Source organism: Kogia breviceps, chromosome 5 (genome assembly GCF_026419965.1).
Source record: "Kogia breviceps isolate mKogBre1 chromosome 5, mKogBre1 haplotype 1, whole genome shotgun sequence".
Classification (NCBI taxonomy): domain Eukaryota; kingdom Metazoa; phylum Chordata; class Mammalia; order Artiodactyla; family Physeteridae; genus Kogia; species Kogia breviceps.
The window spans coordinates 66,075,328-66,100,259 of NC_081314.1; the positions used below are offsets into that span (position 1 = coordinate 66,075,328).

Genomic DNA, 24,932 nt, shown 5'->3' on the forward strand with positions numbered 1-24,932 from the left:
AGATGACCACTCTGTTGCTCAGTATTTTCACCTGAAAAATGGGAACAGGGTCCACCTAATGGGATTGTTGCAGGAGTTAGACTAGAAATAGAAGGATAGCAAGATTATTACTTAGTATATGTAAAATACTTAGAACCTGGCACATGGTTAAGTGCGATATAAGGGTGACCTATTCGTATATTTGTTAATATATCACTTACAATTCAATTTGGCTAACTATTACCATTTTCTGAGCATCTCAAATGATGCTTTATCTGTAAGATAAAGCTTAGTTTCTTACAAGAACTTTTTTTTTATTTTGAAAAGACTCTAAATTCCATCATCAAGAAATGAATTGAGGACTTCCCTGGTGGCGCAGTGGTTAAGAATCTGCCTGCCAGTGCAGGGACACGGGTTCGATTGCTGGTCCGGTAAGATCTCACATGCTGCAGAGCAACTACGCCCGTGCGCCACAACTACTGAGCCTGAGCTCTGGAGCCCACGAGCCACAACTACTGAGCCCACGTGCCACAACTACTGAAGCTCGGGCGCCTAGAGCCCGTGCTCTGCAACAAGAGAGGCCACTGCAATGAGAAGCCCGCGCACCACAACGAAGAGTAGCCCCCACTCGCTGCAACTAGAGAAAGCCCATGCACAGCAACGCAGACCCAACGCAGCCTAAAATAAATAAATAAATTAATTAAACAAATTTTGAGTCAGAAAAAAAAGCTGAACCCACCTTGGTGTGTCCACAAACTTCTCAATAAGCATCGCATCATCATTGAAAGACTTCTTAGCTTCTCTCCGCGCTGATTCTAACTGGTCTTGAAATTCTTTTTCAGATCTAATGACCCTCATACCCTAAGATGGAAAGATAGTTACGACTACAACGTAAGTAAAACAAATTAGACTAGCCCAAAATGGAAAACACGAACATGCACAATCTTACTTTTCCTCCTCCACCACGGATGGCTTTAATCATGACGGGGTAACCGATTCTCCTAGCATGCTCTTTCAGGCATTGGTCTGATTGGTCCTCACCGTGATAACCTTCCACAACAGGCACTCCAGCAGCAGCCATGATGGATTTGGCTGTGCTTTAGAATAAAAAAACCAAGATGCCCCAAATCTATGAATTATTTCATACAAGAGAAACACAAATACTTCCTAGTCTATAAAATATAATGGAACTTTAAAAATAAAACATTCCATAGGTAAAAGGACTATAGTCTGAGACAACAAATATTAATACAAATGTTAAAATATCTATTAGTTTTCTCAATCCAGTTTTCATGTGGTAGCTCATCCCACCTTGTTTTTAATCCCCCAAAACTGAGTAACATATTGATTAGAAACACTAATTAGTTGAATATTTTCTGTAATTCACTGTAGTGGCAAATAAATAACTTTTGCCTATGATGACAATAGGGTATAATTAACATGTCTATTATAGTTAAAACAAGCCATTTCAATTAGTCTTCCTATGGCTGTATTTAAAAGGTATAAACTCATACCTCTTTATACCCATGTCTCTAATTGCTGATGAAGGAGGACCTATAAAAATAATTCCTTCTTGCTTACACAGTTCGGCAAATTCCATGTTTTCTGAGAGAAAACCATATCCCGGATGGATAGCCTAGAAAGGAGAAATGAAAGGATAAACCTTCTAGTGCTCTGCTGGCAGACTCTGATGCAGGTGATGGAATCTTCCTCTGGGGAGGCCTCTGCCTATACTGGTGATAGGTATACTATGGTCTCTATCAGAATATGTTTCTAAAGAGAGGTTTCTTTAGAACTTTAATACTAAAGTTCTAAAGCCTTACCCAAACCAGAAATATCCATATTTCTTTTCATTATGGTAATACATACATCAAATTTACCATTTTAACCACTGTTCAGTGGCCTTAAGTACATTCACAATGTTGTGCAAGCATTACCATCATCCATCATCCCCCAAAGAAACTCTATACCTATTAAATAGTAATTCCCCATTCCCTGATAACCTCTATTTTACTTTTCATCTCTATGAATCTGCCTATTTTCCATACCTGATAAAAGTGGAATCATACAATATTTGTCCATTTGTCTCTGGCTTATTTTATTTAGCATGATGTTTTTCAAGGTTGATCTATGTATCAGAATTTCGTTCCTTTTTATGGCTGAATAATGATCCACTGCAGGTATATTCCACATTTTGTTCATCCATTCATCTGTTGATGGACGCGTGGATTGTTTCCATCTTTTGGCTATTGTGAACAATGCCACTATGAACACTGGTGTTCAAATACCTGTTTGAGTTCCTGCTTTAAATTCTTTTAAGTATTGGGTTGGCCAAAAAGTGCCTTTGGTTTTTAAGTAAAAATAAAAGACACATTTTTCATTTTCACCGTGAACTTCATTGAACAACGTATTCACCCTTTTGTTCCACTACCTTCTGCCATTTTTCAGACAGCTTCATAACTCCATCTTCCCAAAACTTTTTCTCTTTTTGAGCAAACAACTGTTCCAGGTGCCTTTTACAGTCTTCCAGGGAACTGAAATTTTTTCCATGAAGAGAATTTTGTAAAGACTAAAATAAATGGAAATCTGAAGGTGCAATGTCTGGTGAATATGGTGGATAAATCAGAACTGCCAACCAAGCTGTAACAGTTTTTGCCTGGTCAACAAAGAAACATGCGGTCTTGCGTTATTCTGACGAAAGATTATGCGTTTTCTGTTGACTAATTCTGGACGCTTTTCATCGAGTGCTGCTTTTAGTTGGTCTAATTGGGAGCAGTACTTGTTGGAAGTACTCGTTCGGTTTTCCAGAAGGAGCTCATAACAGAGGACTCCCTTCCAACCCCGCCATATATACAACATCACCTTCTTTGGATGAAGACCGGCCTTTGGTGCGGTTGGTGGTGGTTCATTTCACTTGCCCCACCATCTCTTCCGTTCCACATTATTGTACAGTATCCACTTTTCATCACCCGTCACAATTTGTTTTAAAAACTTAACATTTTTGTTACGTTTAGGTAGAGAATCACATGTGAAAATATGGTCAGGAAGGTTTTCTTTGCTTAACTTATGTGGAACCCAAGCATCAAAGCGATTAACATAAGCAAGCTGGTGCAAATGATTTTCAACGCTTGATTAGGATATTTTGAGTATGTCAGCTATCTCCCGCGTGGTATCATGTTGATTGTTCTCAATTAATGTCTCGATTTGATCGCTATCAACTAACTGGTCTACCCGACAGTAGAGCATCGTCCAGCGAGAAATCTCCAGCACAAAGTTTCGCAAACCACTTCTGACATGTTCGATCAGTCACAGCACCTTCTCCATACACTGCATAAACCTTTTTTTGTGTTTCAGTTGCGTTTTTACCTTTCTTGAAATGATAAAGCATAATATGCCGAAAATGTTGCTTTTTTTTCTTCCATCTTCAGTACTAAAACGGCTACCCCAAAATTCACCAATTTTGATAAGTCTTTTTTAAATGCACGCTGATATGACAGCTGTCACATACAATCTAACAAACTTGTTTCAAATGAAGTTAAAGACAACTAAGTGCTACTAGAGCCACCTTACAGAAAAAACCGAATGACACTTTTAGCCAGCCCAATATACACGAAATGCCAAGTAGTATCAGCAAGTAGGAGTAAAGGGCTTCAGAGTGGTAAGGAGAGTGGGCGGTTGTTTGCAGTGTCTCCATATAAAGCTGGCCTAGAACTGAAACCACATATCCAAAAGCTGAAAAGAGCACCCTAGCGTAATACTAACTCATTTAGCTTCAGGTCACTATCTGCCAATGTTACCTTTCCAGAAAAAAAGCTAAGAAGCAAACAAAAGTTCATAGAGTACTAAAGTCTATATATACTTCAGTGAAAGAGGACGCCCCCCCCCCCTCATATTTTAACCTACTCACTTGCAACTTACTCAGAGTTTTAAAAAATTTATTTACTTGGCTTTCTAGGCCACAGAAGAGGAAAATCAGTAACTGAATGATAGCAAGACTGCTAAGAGAAACATGCTGACAGTGAAAAGGAAGGAAACAGAGGAAAGCAAAAAGGCTTCAATGGTTTAGTGAGGAATAAGGCAACTCTCCAACTTCAATAGTTCTGGGGCTTCCCTGGTGGCGCAGTGGTTGAGAATCCGCCTGCCGATGCAGGGGACATGTGTTCGTGCCCCGGTCCGGGAGGATCCCACGTGCCGCGGAGCAGCTGGGCCTGTGAGCCATGGCTGCTGGGCCTGCGCGTCCGGAGCCTGTGCTCCGAAATGGGAGGGGCCACAACAGTGAGAGGCCCGCGTACCGCAAAAAAAAAAAAAAAGTTCTGGGGGCATTTTTATTCTTTTAAAATAATAATTAAGTATGTTTAATTATAACCAAGAGAATGTAAAAATAAAAAGCTTATCCAACCCTATATCAAAATAGTTATGTCCAAAGAACATTTCAAAATAAAAGCAGTAAGCTTCAGATGTCTGGGAAACTCATGTGAATAGAAAAACCCACATCTTAGTGACAGCAAACAGCAAAATGCTAGATAGTGAATAAAATGCTAAATAATCACATTTTGATGTCAGTCTGGAGTTTTGCTCCTTTTAAACCAAAGTTTAATTTTAGTCATTTTTCATGAAATGTAAAATACTATTTATATTAGGCAAAGTAAAACAGGTCTACATCCCAGTCTTCCCTGGTTTTTTAACAGCTTTTTTAAAGGTATGCTTTACGATGCATAACATTCACTCATTTCCAGTTTGATGAATTTAGCAAATTTATACAACTGTGCTATAACTGGACTACAAATATAATCCGGTTTTAGAACACTTCTACCAGAAGTTCCTATATACCCATGTGCATAAATGATTAATCCTTGCTCATAAAACCAGGCAACTTACTGACCTGCTTTTTCTGTCTATAATTTCGCCTCTTTTAGAAGTCTCACACAATGGAACCATATAGTCTGTAGCCTTATATGTATGGCGTCTTAAACTTAGCATAATTTTCTGTGGTTCACCCACAAACGAAAAATGAAATACTGATGCATGCCACAACATGGATGAATATAGCACATTTGTTTACAGATTGTATGGATATATCATATTTTGGTTTTTATTAATTTGGATTTTTCCCAGTTTGGGGCTATTATGAATAATGCTGTTATAAACATGCATGTACAAGTCTTCATTAATTTTTCTCAGCAATGTTTTATAGTTTTCAGTACATAGGTCTTGAACTGCTTTTGCTAACTTTATTACTAAGTATTTGATTTTCTTTGATGTTATTACAAATGTAACTGTTTCCTTAATTTCATTTTCAAAGTATTGGTTGCTAGCCTCCCTTCTTTTTTTTTTTTTTTTTTTTTTTTAGCCTCCCTTCTTTTGGAACAGATACTTAATTTGACAGAACCCTGATTAACTAGATAAATACTCTCCCTTCATAACTAAGAAGAAAAGCAGCTGTCTCCTTGCAAAAAATAATATTCAAACACATTATGGGAATGGCCTCAAGAAGTTTAACTAATTTCTCTTAGGGTGAACACTTTAATATATCCAAACCACAGTATCCTCGAGCATTTGAATGGATTAAAAAGGAAATCTAACAATACTACTATTACCAGTGGGCTAAGTCCAAGCCATCAGGCATGTATCTAGCTGCCAATTCACCCTGGTGGATCACAGGATTGTAAGCCTGTTTAGATTATTCATCCCATAGGACTACTATGCCTTTAACAATAAAGACAGAAAACTGGCATCATCTCCTACCCTTAAATCTCTGCCAAAATAATTTCTTCCATGTTTTCAGTTTGTGTCTATTCTGCTCTGTGCTTGTTCAAGTATATGCACAGGTCTAAATTTGTTGTTGTCGTTATCAGCTCTATCTTCAGCAAAAATGAGATGTGTCCTTTCCGTGGTGGAGGGGACAAGCCATACTCTTCAAATTCTTCTTTTTTTTTAAAAAAAAACATTTTAAAAATTTTGGCCACATTGCATGGCTTGCAAGATCTTAGTTCCCCGACCAGGGATCAAACCTGGGCCCCCGGCAGTTTAAGTCTGGAATCCTAACCACTGGACCACCAGGGAACTCCCTCAAAAATTCTTTTTTTTTTTTTTCTTTCAAATTCTTATTACCAAGAATTTCCTACCCACGTCTGTGATTCTTATGACATTTGGATTTCCTTTTGGTCAACCACATAGATGACCAGTATTTAGTTAAATAACTTGCTATATTCATTAAAGTTACTTGTCAGTGATTTTGAAACATCTCAAACAAAGTTATTCATTCCTGGTGGCACATTAAAAGAAACTGGAGCACTTTTACAAAACATTCATGTTCAGGAGCTAATCCAGATAACTAAGTGAGGTTTGGCAAAAACTTTTCACTAAAGAATAATATACTTACAAAAAAGTGCACATTATAAGTATACAGCTTTTATAAACATAGTTTTCATAAACTGAATACATCTGTGTAGACAACACTCAGCTCAAGAAATAATCACTAGTATTTCACCAGAGAGCATAAAGCTCCCTTCCAGGTGACTTTAGGCCCCTCTCACAGTACTGTATCAATATTCTCTTTAAAAGGCTCCTCAGTGATTCTAATTTTCAGCCAGCACTTACTACTACTACCTCTTTCCCAGCCAGAGAAGGCCTGAGAAAACTGACTGTCAAGAGGACTAGCCTAATGAGCATGCTTGCCATTACATCTTTTAGATTCTCTCCATACAGCCATGTTACCAGGCAAATCACCATAAATTTAGCTCAAGTGTAAATTTTACTCTAGCATCTATAAAAACGCCTATGTTAAAATGGCCACATTTAGAAGTCTACATGGAAACACAAAAGACCCCAAATAGCCAAAACAAACTTGAGAAAGAACAGAGCTGGAGGAATCATGTTCCCTGACTTCAGACTATACCACAGAGCTACAGTAGTCAAAGCAGTATGGTACTGGCACAAAAATAGACACACAGATCAATGGAACAGGATAGAGAGCCCAGAAAAAAAAACCCACACACTTGTCAATCAATCTATGACAAAGGAGGCAAGAAAATACAATGGGGAAAAGACAGTCTCTTCAATAAGTGGTGGGAAAACTGGACACCTACATGTAAAATAATAAAATTAGAACATTCTCTAACACCATATACAAAAATAAACTCAAAACGGATTGAAGACCTAAATGTAAGACCGATACTATAAAACTCCTAGAGGAAATCACAGGCAGAACACTCCGACATAAATTGCAGCAATATTTTTTTTGATTCATTTCCTAAAGTAAAGGAAATAAAAGCAAAAATAAACAAATGGGACCAAATTAAACTTAAAAGCTTTTGCACAGCAAAGGAAACCATTGCCAAAACTAAAAGACAACCTACTGAATGGGAAAAAATGTTTGCAAATGATATGACTGATAAGTGATTAATATCCAACATATATAAACAGCTTATACAACTCAACATCAAAAAAACAAACAACCCGATTAAAAAATGGGCAGAAGAACTGAATAGACATTTTTCCAAAGAGGAAATGCAGATGGCCAACAGGCACATGAAAAGATGCTCAACATCACTAATCATCAGGGAAATGCAAATCAAAACCACAATGAGATATCACGTCACAACTGTCAGAATGGCTACCATCAAAAAGAACAGAAATAACAAATGTTGGTGAGGATATGGAGAAAAGGGAACACTTGTACACTGTTGGTGGGAATGTAAATTGGTGCAGCAACTGTGGAAAACAGTATGGAGGTTTCTCAAAAAACTAAAAATTGAACTACCATATGACCCGGCAATTCCACTCCCGGGTATATATCTGAAAAAAAATAAAGACACTAATTTGAAAAGATACACGCACCCCAATGTTCATAGCAGCATTATTTACAATTGCCAAGATCTGGAAGCAACGTAAGTGCCTATCAGTAGATGACTGGATACAGAAGATGTAGTATATGTATACAATGGAATACTACTCAGCCATAAAAAAGAAAGAAATTTTGCCATCTGCAGCAACATAGATGGACTTGGAGGGCGTTATGTTAAGTGAAATAAGTCAGACAGAGAAAGACAAATACTTTATGATATCACTTATATGAGGAAATCTGAAAAATACAACAAACTAGCAAATATAACAAAAAAGAAGCAGGGAATTCCCTGGTGGTCCAGTGGTTAGGACTTGGTGCTCTCACTGCCAGGAGCCCGGGTTCAATCCCTGATTGGGCAACTAAGATCCCATAAGCCGTGCTGCGCGGCCCAAAAAAAAAACCAAGCAAACTCACAGATATAGAGAACAGTCTAGTGGTTACCAGTGGGGAGAGGGAAAATGGAAGGGGCAAAATTGGGGTAGGACATTAAAAGGTATAAACTATTATGTATAAAATAAGCTACAAGAATATATTGTACAACATGGAGAATATAGCCAATATTTTGTAATAACTGTAAATGGAACATATCCTTTAAAAATTGTATTTGTATAAAAAAAAAGAATTCTACATTTTTGGCAAACTTCTTTCAAAACCACTATACACATGTCATTCAACGTCCTTTATTACAGGGGTCCCCAACCCCTGGGTCACAGACTGGTACTAGTCCATGGCCTGTTAGGAACCAGGCTGCACAGCAGGAGGTGAGTGGGGGAGGGGAGGCAGCGAGCAAAGCTTCATCTGTATTTACAGCCACTCCCCATTGCTCGCATTACTGCCCGACCTCCACCTCCTGTCAGATCAGTGCAGGCATTAGAGTCTCATGGGAGTATGAACCCTATTGTGAACTGCCCATGTGAGGGATCAAGCTGAGGAGTGGCTGCAAATACAGATTATCATCAGCAGAGAGGTTTGACTGTACAGAGACCATAATAAATCAATTGCTTGCAGACTCATATTAAAACCCTATCAGTGGGCTTCCGTTGTGGCATAGTGGTTAAGAATCCACCTGCCAATGCAGGGGACACAGGTCTGAACCCTGGTCTGGGAAGATCCCACATGCCATGGATTAACTAAGCCCATGCGCCACAACTACTGAGCCTGTGCTCTAGAGCCTGTGTGCCACTACTGAAGCCCTTGCACCTAGAGCCCATGCTCCGCAACAAAAGACACTGCAATGAAAGAGTAGCCCCCATTCACCGCAACTAGAGAAAGCCCACACAGCAACGAAGACCCAACGTAGCCAAAACTAACTAAATAAACAAATTTTTTAAAAACCCCAAAAAACAAAAAAACCCCTATCAGTGAGTGGCAGGTGAAAACAAGCTCAGGACTCCCACTGATTTTGCATTATGGTGAGTTGTATAATTATTTTATTATATATTATAATGTAATAATAATAGAGATAAAGTACACAATAAATGTAATGTGCTTGAATCATCCCCAAACCATCCCCCCATCCAGCACCCGGTCTGTGGAAAAATTGTCTTCCACGAAACCAGTCCCTGGTGTCAAAAAAGGCTGGGGACCGCTGCTCTACTAGAAGGATCAATATGATTCTTCTTCCAAGTCAAAGTGAGGGCAAGGTTTGCTCCCTTAGTTGGTAAATATCCTCTTATTAAAGAGCCCCGTAAATTGTAACCCACCAAATTTCCTTTTTGATCAGGGCCGCCAGTAAGAACTAAAGAAGCTTTCCTTGGGGCTTCCCTGGTGGCGCAGTGGTTGAGAATCTGCCTGCCGATGCAGGGGACACGGGTTCGTGCCCCGGTCTGGGAAGATCCCACATGCCGCGGAGCGGTTGGGCCCGTGAGCCATGGCCGCTGAGCCTGCGCGTCCGGAGCCTGTGCTCCGCAATGGGAGAGGCCACAGCGGTGAGAGGCCCGCGTACTGCAAAAAAAAAAAAAAAGAAGCTTTCCTTGGTCGAAGTTTTCTGACTTAATTCCAACCACTATGCCCCAATATAGTCCCATATTACTTATTTTTTGCTTTTATCTTAGTCTTAACCACTATCTGCAATGTTGCAAGCCACCTCAAATCTTGAATATCCAGGCAAAATGTGTGAAAATTATTTACTCTTTTCTCATTGTTTGTGTTATTAACATAACATCTAACATAATACTAATCCAGATAGAGTTCACAAATTCTCCAGAATTAACATATCATAAATTTGCTATAGAGTCGTTACTTAAAGAAATAGGTAATAGGGCTGAGAGTCAGGATACTTTTGTTTAATTCTTTCTCTTTCAATGATGAGACAAGTTTTGCTTTCAAAGCACCTGAGGACCTTGAAAAAATGCAAATTATGCATAAAAATGTAAATTACAGTGGGCTTGGAGTGTGGCCTAAGAAGCTGCATTTCTGCCAAATGATGCCATGGACCACACTTTGAGTAGTGAGACTAGATGATTTTGGGTATCACGTATCCTGTGCATTTTATATTTGTAAAATGGCGGTAATAATACTGTCTGATGTAAGCTCAAACATGAGATAAATACAAAGTGACAATTATGTTAAAGTCTCTGGATTCCTAAGGGCCTTTTACTCAAATGATAACTAAAAAGCTTTAGAAACAAGCATATTTTAAATACCTGTGTGTATAAATTAGTGCCTACATTGTTCAGTCTAGAAACTCTGATTCTAAAGAAGAGACCATAGATGCAGAAACACATAAATACAAAACAACCGCATATATTCATTAATTCAAATTAATGACCCTCTGTGCCAGGTCATGGGAGTGTTAGGAGGTAGAGAAAATAAGTCTCAGTTGTGGGTTCTTCTCTTAAACGGAGCACAATTGAGTTGAGAAGTCATGATATGCATCAAAATTGTTAAACAAGAAAATAACTTATTAAGTATAAAGATGACTGGAACAGGAAAGCAAATGCTAAAAGAAAAGGGAGACATCAGTGTGACTAGAGTCATGAAAGTAATTGTAAGAGGCAGGAATTCCAGTGCCAGTGAAGCACAAGACTACTGCAATTGACTCCTAATTATTCTGCCTGCTGTGTTTGTTATCACCCCACCTTTGCCCCATCCCACTAGCCTATTCCCCACCAGCAGCCACAATGATCTTATTAAAATGTGAATCAGATCACCTCTCTCCTCTGCTTAAAATCCTCCAATAGCTACTTAGAAAGAAATGCAAACTCCTTACTAAGGCCTATAATGTTCTAAATGATGCTGCCTCTACCACTCTCAGCTTCATCATCTACCACTTTCCTCCTGTGTCAGTTGGTTTTCCAGCTCCAAACCCAACCTTCCATACTGAGTTTGGCGACAGGGCCCTGCAATTACTGTTCTTGCCAGCTGGTTTCCTATCAGGTTCCACCAGCAGGGGTCACTGTAGGGAAACTGGAAGCCAGGGAAGCTTCCTGTTCTTCCATCCCGGGCAGCAGCAGTTCCCGTGTTTAGTATTTCTTGGAACTTCCAGAACCACCCTCATTATGCTCCCTGCAGCCAGACAGGGCCCCTCCATAGAGAACTGAGCAAGAGCTGCAGAAGGTCCTTCCTCCAACCTCTTCCCCAGCCCAAGGGGTCATTATCAATATTTGTAGTTTTATCATTAGGGAATTTCAACATACTTTTTTCTCTTCTAGTCCTCTAACACTGGTGGAACTAATCCCTAAATTAATCTCTTTCTGTTGAAATATCTAATGGAATTTCAGTTTTACCAACTGGATCCTGAATGACACGGCCCCTCATTGCCTTAACTCCATCCACACTGAATATATTTGTCCCTTGAACACAAGCTTATACTCATCTCAGCGTCCTGGCAGTCCCATGTGACTAAACCTTTCTCGTCAAGTGCTTCATATGGCTGGCTCCTTCTAATCAGGAAGGTTCCTGTTCAAGTGTCACCTCTTCAAAGAGGCCTCCACTGATCACCCTATTTAAAAGCATTTCCTAACCAGTCTTTACCCCCTTATCTGGCTTTACTTTCTTCCCACCACTTACAACATTCCTAGTTATATTAGTTCTTTATTCGTTTAAATATTGGGTTGGCCCAAAAGTTCGTTCAGGTTTTTCCGTAACATCTTATGAACAAACTTTTGGGCCAAACCAATATTTATTTTCTGCCTCACCTACAAGAGTATAGCTTCAGACAGAGGGTATAAACGGTGTTAGTTATTGCTGCATACATGCTTTTTAAAAAAATATTTATTTATTTGGCTGCATCGGGTCTTAGTTACAGCACGTGGGATCTTCGTTGCGGCATGCGGGATCTTTCGTTGCAGCGCTCAGGCTTCTCTCTAGTTGTGGTGTGCAGGCTCCAGAGTGCGTGGACTCAGTAGTTGCGGCACATGGGCTCTAGAGCGCATGGGTTTAGTTGCCCCGTGGCATGTGGTATCTTAGTTCCCCGACCAGGGATTGAACCCGCGTCCCCTGCATTTGAAGGCGGATCCTTTACCACTGGAAGTTCCTGCATACATGCTTAGAAGTTGGCACAAAGGAGGAGACCAAGTAACGTTTGCTGAGTGAATAAATGCATGAATGATATGAGAAGGAGGAAAAGAGCATTTCCAGCACACAGAACAATATAAGCAAATGCCTAGAGAAATAAGCATGATGTGTAAAGACAGAGAAAAGTTCATTGCAACCATAATAAACAAGTGGCGATGAGAAATAAGTTTTGACAAATACTGTAAACTCTAAATGCCAGGCTGAAGAGTTTGAACTTTATGTTGTAACCACAAAAGATTTACTCACTGGCGAATAGGATGAGAAAGGGGTGAAGTTATTGAGGAAAAAAAAAAAAAAGAGCAGGTGGTAATAATGAAACAAGGGTTTAAGAAACCTCTGTCTTACATCTGTCTGGCAGTAAAAACAAATGCTAGCAGTTATCTATCTAGCGCAACTCACTGGATGGGCAAAAGGGATTTAGAAGTAGGGAAACCAGCTGAGAATCAGAAATCCAGATAAGAGATCATAAGGTCTGGCTGTGTGATTACAAAGAACAATTTCTGGAGACATTTCAAAGAAAGATTCAAAACAAGTTGGTTCCTATTTTATTTTGAAGGATGACAGATATAATAACAGCAAAATTTTGAGTCTGGGATATTGGAAAAACAGGGAGTGGGGCCTTAGAATGAGACTGGGAAGTCAAGAGGGAAAAGGATTTCTTTCTTGATCCTATTTTTCCATGTAATTTAGAGCACCATCTATTTCTCCCAAAGAATCCGATGTTCCTAGGATCTGGCTTTGAAGGTAGAAGAGCTGAATTCCCTCTTAATTTAAATTTGTAATTAAACCCTCCCTCCACCTGTTTCCCCAATGATCTAAAGTGCACAGGACTCAGTAAGACGGTAGAGTGGCTGAGGAGTGAGAAGCAACACGCCTACTTTACAATAACAATCCCATAATCAAATGTAAAAATCTTGGGAACAGCTAAACATAGAGAACGAGTTCTGTAAATAATAAGCAATTTTGTGTAACCTATACAAAACTTATTCCTTTTGCAATGCAAATTTCTCCTTTTTTTTGGCCACACCACATGGCATGTGGGATCTTAGCTCCCCAACCAGGGATGGAACCTGCACCCCCTTCATTAGAAGCGTAGAATCCTAACCAATGGACCGCCAGGGAAGTCCCTGCAATGCAAATTTCTTCATGACTCTTTTACCTGTGCAGCGGAGATCTTGGCCACTTGAATGATTTTCTCCATAGAAAGGTAGCTCTGCTGTGAGGGAGCGGGGCCGATGGAATGTGCTTCATCTGCCTGTTGAAGGAATATTACATGCTTAAAAGACCACACAGCTGGTACACACTAGTACACTATACAGACCTGTTGCTGGGTCATCTTATTATTATAAATAAAAATGCTGGCTCCTAAGAACAATGCAAGAATTGAGAAACAGAAGCAGCAGCTCATGTCTATGTTATAAAAATAAGCCAGTTTGGAATATTTCACAGGAGGAGGGTACCAAAACTTGACTTTTATGTATAAAACACACAGAGTGAAATTAAAGTGCCTTGGGTTAGAAGGCAAGAGGCATTAGTCACAGTATTATTATTAGCAACAATGGTAACCTTAAATGTATTTAATGCCAAAAATGTACAATTTGACAACAGAGACAAAATATACAACAGATGTATACAGTAAGAAATAAAATTACAAAGTTTCCTTAAGTTTATATAATTATTAGAGTATGATAATACCCCTTCTATACATTTATGAACTATTTTTATATTGTTCCTTAAAACTTTCATACAATCATAGCACCCCTTGAAGCAGACCAGATACACAATATCATTCATTCATTCAAAGACTTACTGAATGCTCACTATGTGCCAGGCTTTGAGGTGAAGCTGCCTATACATCAGTAAATAGGACAAGTCTAGAGGAAGAGACAAACATCAAACATACATTCACACACTTAACGACAGCTGTGATAAAGGCCAAGAAGGAAAAACAGAGGACACAATGCAGGTAAGAGGAAGAGGATCAGGTTTAGTCTGGTCAGGGAAAGGTTGGGAGGGAAGGTCAAGGGGCTCCTTGACCTGGGACCTGGCCAGGCAAACAGGAGGAGGGGGTGGAGTTCGGAACAGGAATGGAGATGGGGGCAAGCCTCACTGGCAGAGAAAACAACACATACGAAGGTCCTGGGGTGGGAAGAAATCTGGCCCATTTGATGGACTGAAGGAGGCTTGTGTGGCTGGAACAATGAATAAGGGGTCAGGGACCAGACATGTGGCTGGAAGACAGGGGGATGCAGATTTCAGAGGGCCTTGTGGGAGGTTAAAGCTTTGGATTGTCTCCCAAAGGGACACATGATGAGACTTTTTAAAGTGTGTGTTTTTAATTTAAACTTTTAATTCCACAAGACACAAATCCATTCTCATTCTAAAGACTGTGAACAATAATATAGAAGCAAAGGATTCCTTTGGCATTGCCCCTCTCCCTCATTCTAAACCCCTTCCAGATATAACCTCTATGATCAATTTGGGACATACCTTTCCATATACACATTTCTATTTATTTTAATATATTTATATAAACATACAACAGTTTTAGTTTTTGTTTTTACACCAATAGGATCAAACTCTAGAGTCATCTTCTGCAATTGCTTTTTTCACTAACAGTATGTCTTGAGAGCTCTTTCCTTGCTAGTACACACGTCTACCTCATTTTTTTATAACAATTGCATAATGTTCCACAGTATGAAGGTATCATAGTCCATTTAATCAGGTACCTCTAAATGGACATTTAAGCTGTAATGGCAAACAGATGCCGGCAGCATCTTGTGCATGCGTCTAGGTGCACATACGTGTGAGTATGTCTCTGGACAGAGATCTAGAGGAGTGTTTGCAGGGCTGGGTGAAAGAGATGACATTTTAATCGCTCCTGGTTAATCATCCCTTGAAATGGTGTTACTAATATACATTTCCATCAATAACCTAATTTCTAACCACATTAACCAACACTGAATACTATCCATCTTTTAAAGTATTGATAATCTGGAGGATGATAAAAAGGTTTAAAGCATTTAAAGCACAGGAGTAACATGAAAAAATCTGATTTTTAAGCTATCAGTCTGGCTGAAGTGTAGAAAATATCATGGGAGGGGGTCAAGGGTAAAGTAGGGAGACCACATACAAGGCTACAGCATTTGACCAGGTGAAGATGATAGTGGCTTTGACTTAAGGTGCAGGTGGTAGAGGGCAGAAAGAAGGGGAAAGAAATGTTTGAGGAGCAGAATTAACAGCAATTGGAGATTGTCTAGATGGGGAAGGGAGAAGGATGTAGAGAGGGGAGGAAGATGGGAAATATTCAAAGACTCCCAGATCTCTGGCATTATTATTTTTATGAGCGATGGTGTTGCCACCTACTGGGTTAGAGAAGTCTGCAAGAAAAGCATGCTCAGTACAGATGAAAGGTGATGAGTTCAATTTCAGACACATTGATTTGGTGCCCATCCAGGTGGAGGTGTTGAGTGGGAGGCTGGAAAGACATGTATCATGTTCAAAAGAAAGTCTGGGCTAGAAAAAGACACTTGGAAGTTTTTAGCAAAGCCACAGGAGTTGATGATATGATCTAGAGTGACAGTATACAGTGAGAAAAGAAGAAAATGGAAGATTCTTAACAGCGGAGAGGAGAAGGACTCCACAGCACAGGAAGACAACTAGCCTTGGATGGGAAGAGGACAGATGCAGATGCAGTGAGCAGATTCTGTGGCAGGAAGCTCAATTCTACGTCCTCTGTGACTCAAGATCATCTGCTGAGAATAGGTGGTAGAGGGACAGTCAGAGGTTGGAATGGAGCAAAACTGGTTTGAGATAGTCCCTGCACAGAATTCAAGAGAAAAGTGGCAGTGTGGAAAGCCCAGGTGACGCTGGTCATAATTTTACAGTTAAGTCAAGGCTCAGAAACATTAAATGACTTTTCTAAGATCCTTTGGCCAGTAACTGGTAGTTGCTAAGACTGACCTCGATCCTTCTCCTGGTACATCAGGGATCTGGATGTGCGCCACTGACTGTGATCTGTGGGTCAGCCACATTCTCTGAACCATTTTAACCAGTCCTTGATGAGACAGGACCTTGCCTAGAAGTCAATTACACCACTAAGCACACAGTGTAGTTCCGCTGGTGTTACGTTTGGAAAAGGTTCCCAAGATAAATTTTTAGTGAGCAGTTTGAACTTACCTACTTAGACACTGTTAATACTAGCAAATATAAACCGTCAACAAAGAAGTAAAATACTGACACAATAAACAAATACGATCACTTACAAAATTTGACTTCCAGTTTTTAACAACGTACCATGTCAACATGCATGGAATTCCTGTCGGCCTCACTATAAACAGCCACAGACTGTACACCCATTTTTTTGGCTGTTCGTATCACCCTGCAGGCAATTTCTCCTCTGTTTGCAATGAGGACCTTGGTAATGTTTTGTCCTGTTTAAAATACCATGAAAACCATACACAAATGTTACTGGGGAATTAAGGAATGAGAATGCAAAATATAGTTGTCCCTCAGTATCCATAGGGGACTGGTTCTAGGACCCCTGCAGACACCAAAACCCACAGATGCATAAATACTAATACTATATAAAATGGTGTAATATTTGCATATAACCTACCAAACCCTCCGGTTTACTTCAAATAATCTCTAGATTACTTATAATACCTAACATAATATAAATGCTACAGGGACTTCCCTGATGGCACAGTGGCCAAGAATCTCCCTGCCAATGCAGGGGACATGGGTTTGAGCCCTGGTCCAGGAAGATCCCACATACCGCAGAGCAACTAAGTCCATGCACCACAACTACTGAGCCTGTGCTCTAGAGCTCGCAAGCCACAACTACTCAGTCCATGTGCCACAACTACTGAAGCCGGTATGCCTAGAGCCCATGCTCTGCAACAAAGAGAAGCCACTGCAATGAGAAGCCCGTGCACTGCAAGGAAGAGTAGCCCCTGCTCGCCGCAGCTGGAGAAAGCCCCCACACAGCAATGAAGACCCACTGCAGCCAAAAATAAATAAATAAATAATTTTTTAAAAAAATGCTACATAAATAGTTGTAAGTACAATGTAAATGCTATATAAATAGTTGCCAGTGCACAGCAAATTCAAGATCTGCTTTGGAAACTTCCTGGAATTTTCAAATATTTTTGATCCTTGGCTGGTTGAACCTGCAGATGCGGGACCTATGGATACTAGAGGGCCAAATGTAAATATTCTATGATATGAGCTAGGTTATAAACATTTGTTTTGGTAAAATCAGCATAACAAAGCCTCAAATAACCATTTTAGCTAATATCAGTGCATTTCTTTTCAATGTCCAATATTTGTAGATGTTGCTACTTGTGTAGGGTACAGTTAGACCTTTGCAGCAATAGGGTCACTTTAACTTATAGTGTCTCTATTGTCTTTTTTGCAGATTGTCTCTCTGGGTAAACCAAGTTATCTTCTTTGCCTTTCCTTTTTTGTTTGTTTTGGCTGCACCAGGTTTAGCTGTGGGACTCAGGATCTTCGTTGTGGCATGTGGGATCCTTTGTTGCAATGTGCGAGATCTTTAGGTGCAGCATGCACACTCTTAGCTGTGTCATGCATGCAGGATCTAGCTCCCGGACCAGGGATAGAACCTGGGACCCCTGCATTGGGAGTGTGGAGTCTTAACCACTGGACCACCAGGGAAGTACCCCCTCATTGTGGGTTTTGTTTTTTTTTTTTAAACATCTTTATTGGAGTATAATTGCTTTACAATGGTGTGTTAGTTTCTGTTGCCTTTCTATTTTGACCTCGATTAGAATCAATGCCAGTGTGATCAGATCAGGGAGAGCTGTTAATAAGCCTTTAGAAGTCATGAAATTCAAGATACTTTTATTAACATAAATACTTACTCAGCTTTTTCAAGTTAAAACAAAATTAAAAGATGCTTTGTTATGTCAAAGATCAAATTACAATAGCTAAAAAAAAAAAGCACAGTTAATAATAACTAAACTTTAATACCTATTTTCTATGCCCCAGGTCCTCTGCTAAAGACTCAACTTGGACTTAAATCCTCACAATCATCCTATGAAGTAGAGGCTATTATTATTATCTCAATTTTTAAAATGAAGATATTAAGATTGGAAAAGATACTGCTTTCCTGAAATCATAGAGCTAAAAAAAATGGTAGCTCCAGGATTTGAACCCAGGTTAGCTTCACTCCAGAATGTGAGCTCTTCATCACTCTGCTCCACTGCCTCTATCCCTCTGTACACAGGGGTGTGTGGTTCTTTCAATATAAATGAATACTGCACCAGTTCACTGGCATCAGTGTCATATGACATGTTATTGTATTAATAAATAAAATACACTTCCAACATCACACATGAAATAAATGTTTTTGACAGTTTATAATATTTATTTTTCTCAAAAAATAAAGTTTTATATAATTTAAAAGTATGTTTTTCTGGACTTCCCTCATGGTCCAGTGGTTAAGAATCGGTCTTACAATGCAGGGGATGCCAGTTCGATCCCTGGTCAGGGAACTAAGATCCCACATGCCATGGGGCAACTAAGCCCGCGCGCCACAACTGCTGAGCCTGCATGCTCTGCAGCCCGCATGACACAACTAGAGAGAAGCCTGTGCACAACAACAAAGAGCCCACACGCCGCAATGAAGGATCCTGCGTGCCGCAACTAAGACCCGATGCAGCCAAAAAATAAATATTTTTTTTAAAAAGAAAAAAAGCTCAGCATCATTATAAAAAACAAACAAACAACAAACAAAAAACTATGTTTTTCAACAGGGATCTATAGAGCCCAAGCTATCACAAGGGGTGCTAGGGTGAAGCACGCACGTATATGGAGGAGATGGCTACACTCAGTCAACCGGAAGTTACACTTTTAAATGTTTACAGTTGGGAACTCCATGTAACATTTTATTTGAAAAAAAAAAATTCCTGCCACTTGAAAGAACTGTTTTCAAGCACTGATTTAGACCATCATATTTATGCTTTTTCAATTCAATACACTAAAGAGGGTCAAACAAATAACAACATAAACATAAAATGTCCTTAACTATTTACCTATATATTTTAGCCTCAAAAGCAAGAGAGATTTAACATAAGAGGTGAAAACCATTGACTCAATACTAAGAAAGTAATCATGAAAATCCAAAACTTCAAAAGTATATAAAAACTAATTCTATTATGCACACATTAAACATTTCACTTTCTTACTTTATAACCTGAAACAAGGCCAAATAGAAGAGGGTGTCAGCACCTGTGGTAGTTGCATACTTCATGGCTCTTTGCTTCCAAGTCCATCCCCTATAAAATGAATCCAAATGGAATTATGATTAAACAGGATATGTAAGATTTGTCATTGTTCTCTCAAAAGAATCTCAATTTTTAAAAACTTGCAACCAAGTCTAGATATGACTTTAGTTACATTTAAACCTTAAGCCTACAGAGTGATTCAGTAAGATTTACTTTGTGGGAAGAAAACTAATCTAGAAATCAAAAGTTACAGTTCTGGCTGTTCTCCCTGGTACTAAGTGTCCTTGAGCAGATCGCCTAACTGGCTCATTCCTGAGGCTGGCAAATGACCACGGAGTCAGAGAAAATTAGAAAGCCAAGGTACTTCAAGATCATCCAGTTCAGCTTGTTTTCAAACTTTTTTCACCAGAACCCAAAGTAAAAACTATGTTTGACTTCACAAGCCAGTACACACACAGAAGTTTCATGAAAGAAAATTTCCCCTTTGTTTCGACAGTTCCTGTTCTATTCTATTTTATTAAATAAAATGTCCTGGGAAGACCCACAGCTTTGGCACTTGAGTTCCACAAGATGGTTTTCTCAGGAGGCTACTGCTTTCCCACATCTTTCCAATCAACTGACCTCGCTTTCTTGATCTTCAATGGGGAGATGGGGATCACAGCATCTTTCCATCACGATCTTCAGATAGGCTTACCTATCTGAAGGTAAGGTACCCTTACCTTGAATCTTATAAGGCACCCTTGTAAGATTCAAGGCCTGTCCTGGGCAATGTGTCTATAAAATGGCTGCTTCTTGGTAAATCCAGCTTAAGACTCTGATTCAGTTTTAAGGACACTGCTGAACTCAAGTTTTCTTCTGCCATTTTCCAGTGAAAACCGAGAGACAACCACCTCCCCCACACACACCACTTAACTATAACCTTCTATCCCAGCAATGTTCTGATTGGTCTATTCCATTTTTCACCATTATCTATACTACAATTTAAAATGGCTTAAAAAACATTAAGAAGTTGCTTCCATGTGATTATTCCACCCTGATTCAATAACTTCTATACCAGTTTCTCCTCGTTTTTAAATTTCCACCACTAGACTAGATTTCTTTGCTGAGTTACTACAAAATCATGACATAAAGACATGTAAACACCCTATATACTGATAAGATTTTAATTCTACATGCCATTAACAACTCTAACATTTTCCAGGGTGACAACCACTTGAGAATGGTTCTATACATAATAGCTAAGATTTGAGAGGGAAAGGGAAGTGAGAGAAAATGGGTCTGTATAATATCCTGAAGAGCCCTGGAAACCTAAGAAAAGAAAAATCAGGGAGAAAAAGAAGAGCACTAACATTGCTTTCATCAACTGTCATATTTTGCTCTGGGGCTAGTCCTACAATTAAGTAACTGAAAATCTACATCAATACAATAACTTTGGGACAATCAAAGCAATTAAAGAAAACGTAAGACAAACCATTGAGTCTGCAAAGGCTACCTCTATGGATTGATCCATATGCATCAGATTCTGTTTAAGCCTCTTTACATTAATATTAATTCATTTAATTCGCACAGTCTAAGGCACTAGTATTATCTCTTCTAGGGATAGTATCATCACCTCCTCCTAGGTAAAGAAACTGAAGCACTGAGGATAAGTAACTTTCTCAAGGTTACTCACACACCCAGAGTAGCAAAGCTGAGACCCCTGCCTTCTGAGTGCAGAGTCTGTGCCCTTCAGCACTAAACTATACTATGTTTCCAGAATGATGGAGGAGGAGGGAAGAGAAGGCAAAGGAAGATAAAGAAGCTTGCTACCTGGAAACCTGAGGGTGTCTTCACTGCCAGTAATTGTCTCCGAAGCTTAAAATCTGAAACTGATCTGGAGTCAGGTAAGTTAGAGTGAGTCATCTGATAGCTTTGTTCAAATGTGTGTACAAAGCTGTTGACAAAACCTCTGAGCTCTCCGGAGACAAATTTGCTTTTCTTAACTTGCTTCATTTCAGCAAAGGGAAAAAACTCCAGGAGTCTTTAGCATCCTGGCGCCATTTCTTACCACTAGTGTAAACTAGGGCAAGTCTTTGACTCCTTCGGACTTCACCAGAAGCGGGATCACAACAACGCTCCCCAAAGAGGTAATGCAGTGAAAACACAGTGTTAATGGTTAGAAGCTGTACAAACGTTATTCTTGCCCCTATGGCGAGGGGAGCATGGAGACGGCAGGCCCAGCTCCACCCCTCCCCCACTCCACAAAAACGGGCAGAATGCTGAAGGCTGGATGTGTGGAAGAGAGAAGAAAGTGTGTGTCTCCCTCCCGATGCCGAGTCTGAAAGCAGAACCTCCCCCGGACTGGGCTGGAGTTTTTCTTCCGTCCTCCCCTCCTCCCCCTCTACCCTTGGTCCCTCAGCGCCTCTCACACGCGGAACGAGTCCATTCACCCCCGGCCCCGACACTGATCCACCGCCCCTCCACCCGCCGTTACCTCGGCGGTAGCACCAAATTCGAGACTCGCTGCCATCGGTTCCTCTCCGCCGCCACCAGCAGGACCGACAACGCAGAGGTCGCCGCCATGTCTCTGCAACCCCGTCACTCTCCGACGCTTAAACACAGCGGCTGTGTCCCACTCACTGCAAAACCTTGCCTCCGCTCTGCCAGCCTGTTGTCCTCCGCCGGCCACCGTCCAGGTCAGAGCCAAGCAATAGGTGAACAGAAGGGCGGTGGGGGCGGCTCCACAAATACCAATCAAAGAACAGAGCAGGGCTTGGGTGGCGGCGATTGGCCAGTCGTTTCGCGTGCCGCGGATGTGCGGTCCCCGCTCCCTCCGCCCCTTGCGCCAACCCGAGGAGGGGTCGGCTGTGTCCTCAGCCTTCCTCGGACTCGGATCGCTGTTTCTTCCCTTGGCCCTCGGCGTTCCTTCGTTCTGGAACACTGCTCCTGACCATTATTATTAAAGCCGCAAGGAAGTGGGCGAGGCAGAGTCATGGGGAAAAAGTCAAATGGAGTGGAGAGCAAGATAAAATTCTCTAGTGATCTCAAGAATGGATAAAATAAAATAAATAAATAAAATTAAACTTAAAATGTAAAACCACCCTGAGCTTTTAAAAAAGTGTTTTAACGGACTGTTGAGGAAAAGAGGAAGTCAAAACCGAATTGCAGAATATCTAGAAAACAAAAGTACTGAATATAGATGCTTATTTAACTAAAGCCGGACGTATAGGAAAATTATAGTGAACGTAAATTAATCATCCAATTTAAGGGTTAGAAAAAATACATAAATAAAGCATAATAAAGTAGTAAAGATTTTTTTTAAAGAAATAAATGAATTAAGAAAACTAATATCGAAGCACTAATAAGTCCAGAAGTTCAGAAAATAAATCAATTTTTAAAAAGTAACTAATCTAATCAGAAGTAAACGAGAGAAATGCACACTTGCTATTATTAAAAAGTAAAAAAAAAAAGAAGTGGGGAAAAATGCAGGTATAGAAAAAAATTATAAATTTGTAAGAGACTATTTTGCTCAACTTTAAGCAATTAAACTTTGAAAACCTGGATGAAATGGATGCTGTTCAAGATAAGAAAATACAGTTTACCCAAATAGATCCTGAGATAGAAAATCTAATTAAACCATTACCACAGAAGAACAAGAGAATATTATCACAGACCTATCGTTCCTACTGCCTTCATTTCCACCTTCACCTCCATCCCCAAAGCACGTGACTCACCTTGTTTCACAAGGAAACTCCACCAAAATGGTAAATAGTAGTTGACCCCAATGCTATTAATTCTGACCCAGAGCACAGAAAAAATTGGAAGTCCTCCAAAATGTTATGAGGTGAGCATAACATTGGTACGAAAATCTAACAAAGATAGCACACACACACACTCTAATTTCTTCACTTATGAATATTAATGGAAAAATCTCAAGTATATTACTAACTAAAGTATCTGGTAGCATATGGAAAGAGTAATACACCATACCATGATTAAGGTTTATTACAGAAATATAAGAAGATTCAATATTAATATAACTAATTAATCTTATTAATAGTTTAAAAGAGAAAAAATTGTATCCTGTTCATAGATGCTTAATAGGTCTTTGAAAAAATTCAACATTCATTCTAGATTTTAAGACTCAATAATTCAAGAGTGGTATTGGAACAAGTGGCAAGCCCTCTGGGGGGGAAAACAGTTGAATACCTACTCACTCCTCATACCTAACACCAAAATAAGTTCCAAATGGATAAAAGATTAAATATAAAAGTTGAAATCATAAGAGTGCTAGAATATATCATAGGATATCTTAAAGAAGGAAATGTTTTTCTAAGTGTAACACAATACTCAGAAACTATAACAGAAAAAGAATTGATAAATTCAACTACATAATTTTTTTTGAAAATCTGCACAGCTAAACATATATATAGAAAAAAAGTAAACTAGGAATAATTTTTTAACTCTTATCACAGATGAAGTTCTACTTTCCTTAATATATAAATAACTCCTACAAATCAATAAGAAAAAAAGATCTATAATGCAAGAGAAAAGCTTCAAAGAATATGAAGAGACCAAGGGAACAGAATAGAGAGCCCAGAAGTAAACCCACGCATATATGATCAACTAAGCTTTGACAAGGGTGCCAAGTGCAGACAATGGGGAAAGAATAGTCCCTTCAATAAGAACTGTTGGGAAAACTGGACATCCACATACGAAAGAATGAAACTGGACCCTGCTTTACACCACTAGAAGAAAACAGGGAAAATGCTTCTTGACATTTTTTTTAAATTTTTAGATATGACACCAAAGCAAAGGCAAAAAAAGCAAAAATAAAGTTGGGACAATATCAAGCTAAAAAGCTTCATCAGCAAGGGAAACAATCAACAAATGAAAAGGGAATCTGCTGAATAGGAAAAAATATTTACAAACCATATGTCTGACAAGGGGTTAATATCTAAAATGTAGGGAGACTTTATACAACTCAATAGCAAAACAAATAATCCAATTAAAAATTGGCAAAGGACCCAAATAGACATTTTCCCAAAGAAGACATACAAACAGCTAACACCTACATGAAAAGGTGCTCAACACCACTAGTCATCAGGGAAATGCAAATCAAACCCACAATGAGATATCACCTGTTAGGATGGCTATTATCAAAAAGACAAAAGATAACAAGTGTTAGTGAGGATGTGGAGAAAAGGGAACCCTTGTACACTGCTGGTGGGAATGTAAATTGGACAGTCATTATGGAAAACATCATTATTCAGAGTCCTCAGAAAATTAAAAATAGAACTATCATATGATTCAGCAATCCCACTTCTGGACATATATCTGAAGGAAATAAAATCAGTATCTTG

General features: G+C 39.5%; 1 protein-coding gene across 2 annotated transcripts in view; it reads right to left on the bottom strand.

Annotated features, from left to right (window-relative positions):
* MCCC1 (methylcrotonyl-CoA carboxylase subunit 1) overlaps window positions 1-22,281 on the bottom strand; it is a 68,030-nt gene extending 45,749 nt beyond the window's left edge. Inside the window, exons 1-7 of one of the 2 annotated variants that reach the window (XM_059064530.2) lie at window positions 22,064-22,281; window positions 19,595-19,641; window positions 16,640-16,776; window positions 13,503-13,598; window positions 1,494-1,615; window positions 929-1,076; window positions 719-840 (exon numbers count right to left, since the gene is read on the bottom strand). In XM_059064530.2, coding sequence (XP_058920513.1) covers window positions 719-840; window positions 929-1,076; window positions 1,494-1,615; window positions 13,503-13,598; window positions 16,640-16,776; window positions 19,595-19,641; window positions 22,064-22,152 — 761 coding nt within the window. In that variant the 5' untranslated portion in view covers window positions 22,153-22,281. The remainder of the gene's footprint in view (window positions 1-718; window positions 841-928; window positions 1,077-1,493; window positions 1,616-13,502; window positions 13,599-16,639; window positions 16,777-19,594; window positions 19,642-22,063) is intronic. The other variant, XM_059064531.2, reaches the window with a different exon arrangement.
* Window positions 22,282-24,932: the final 2,651 nt, after the last annotated feature.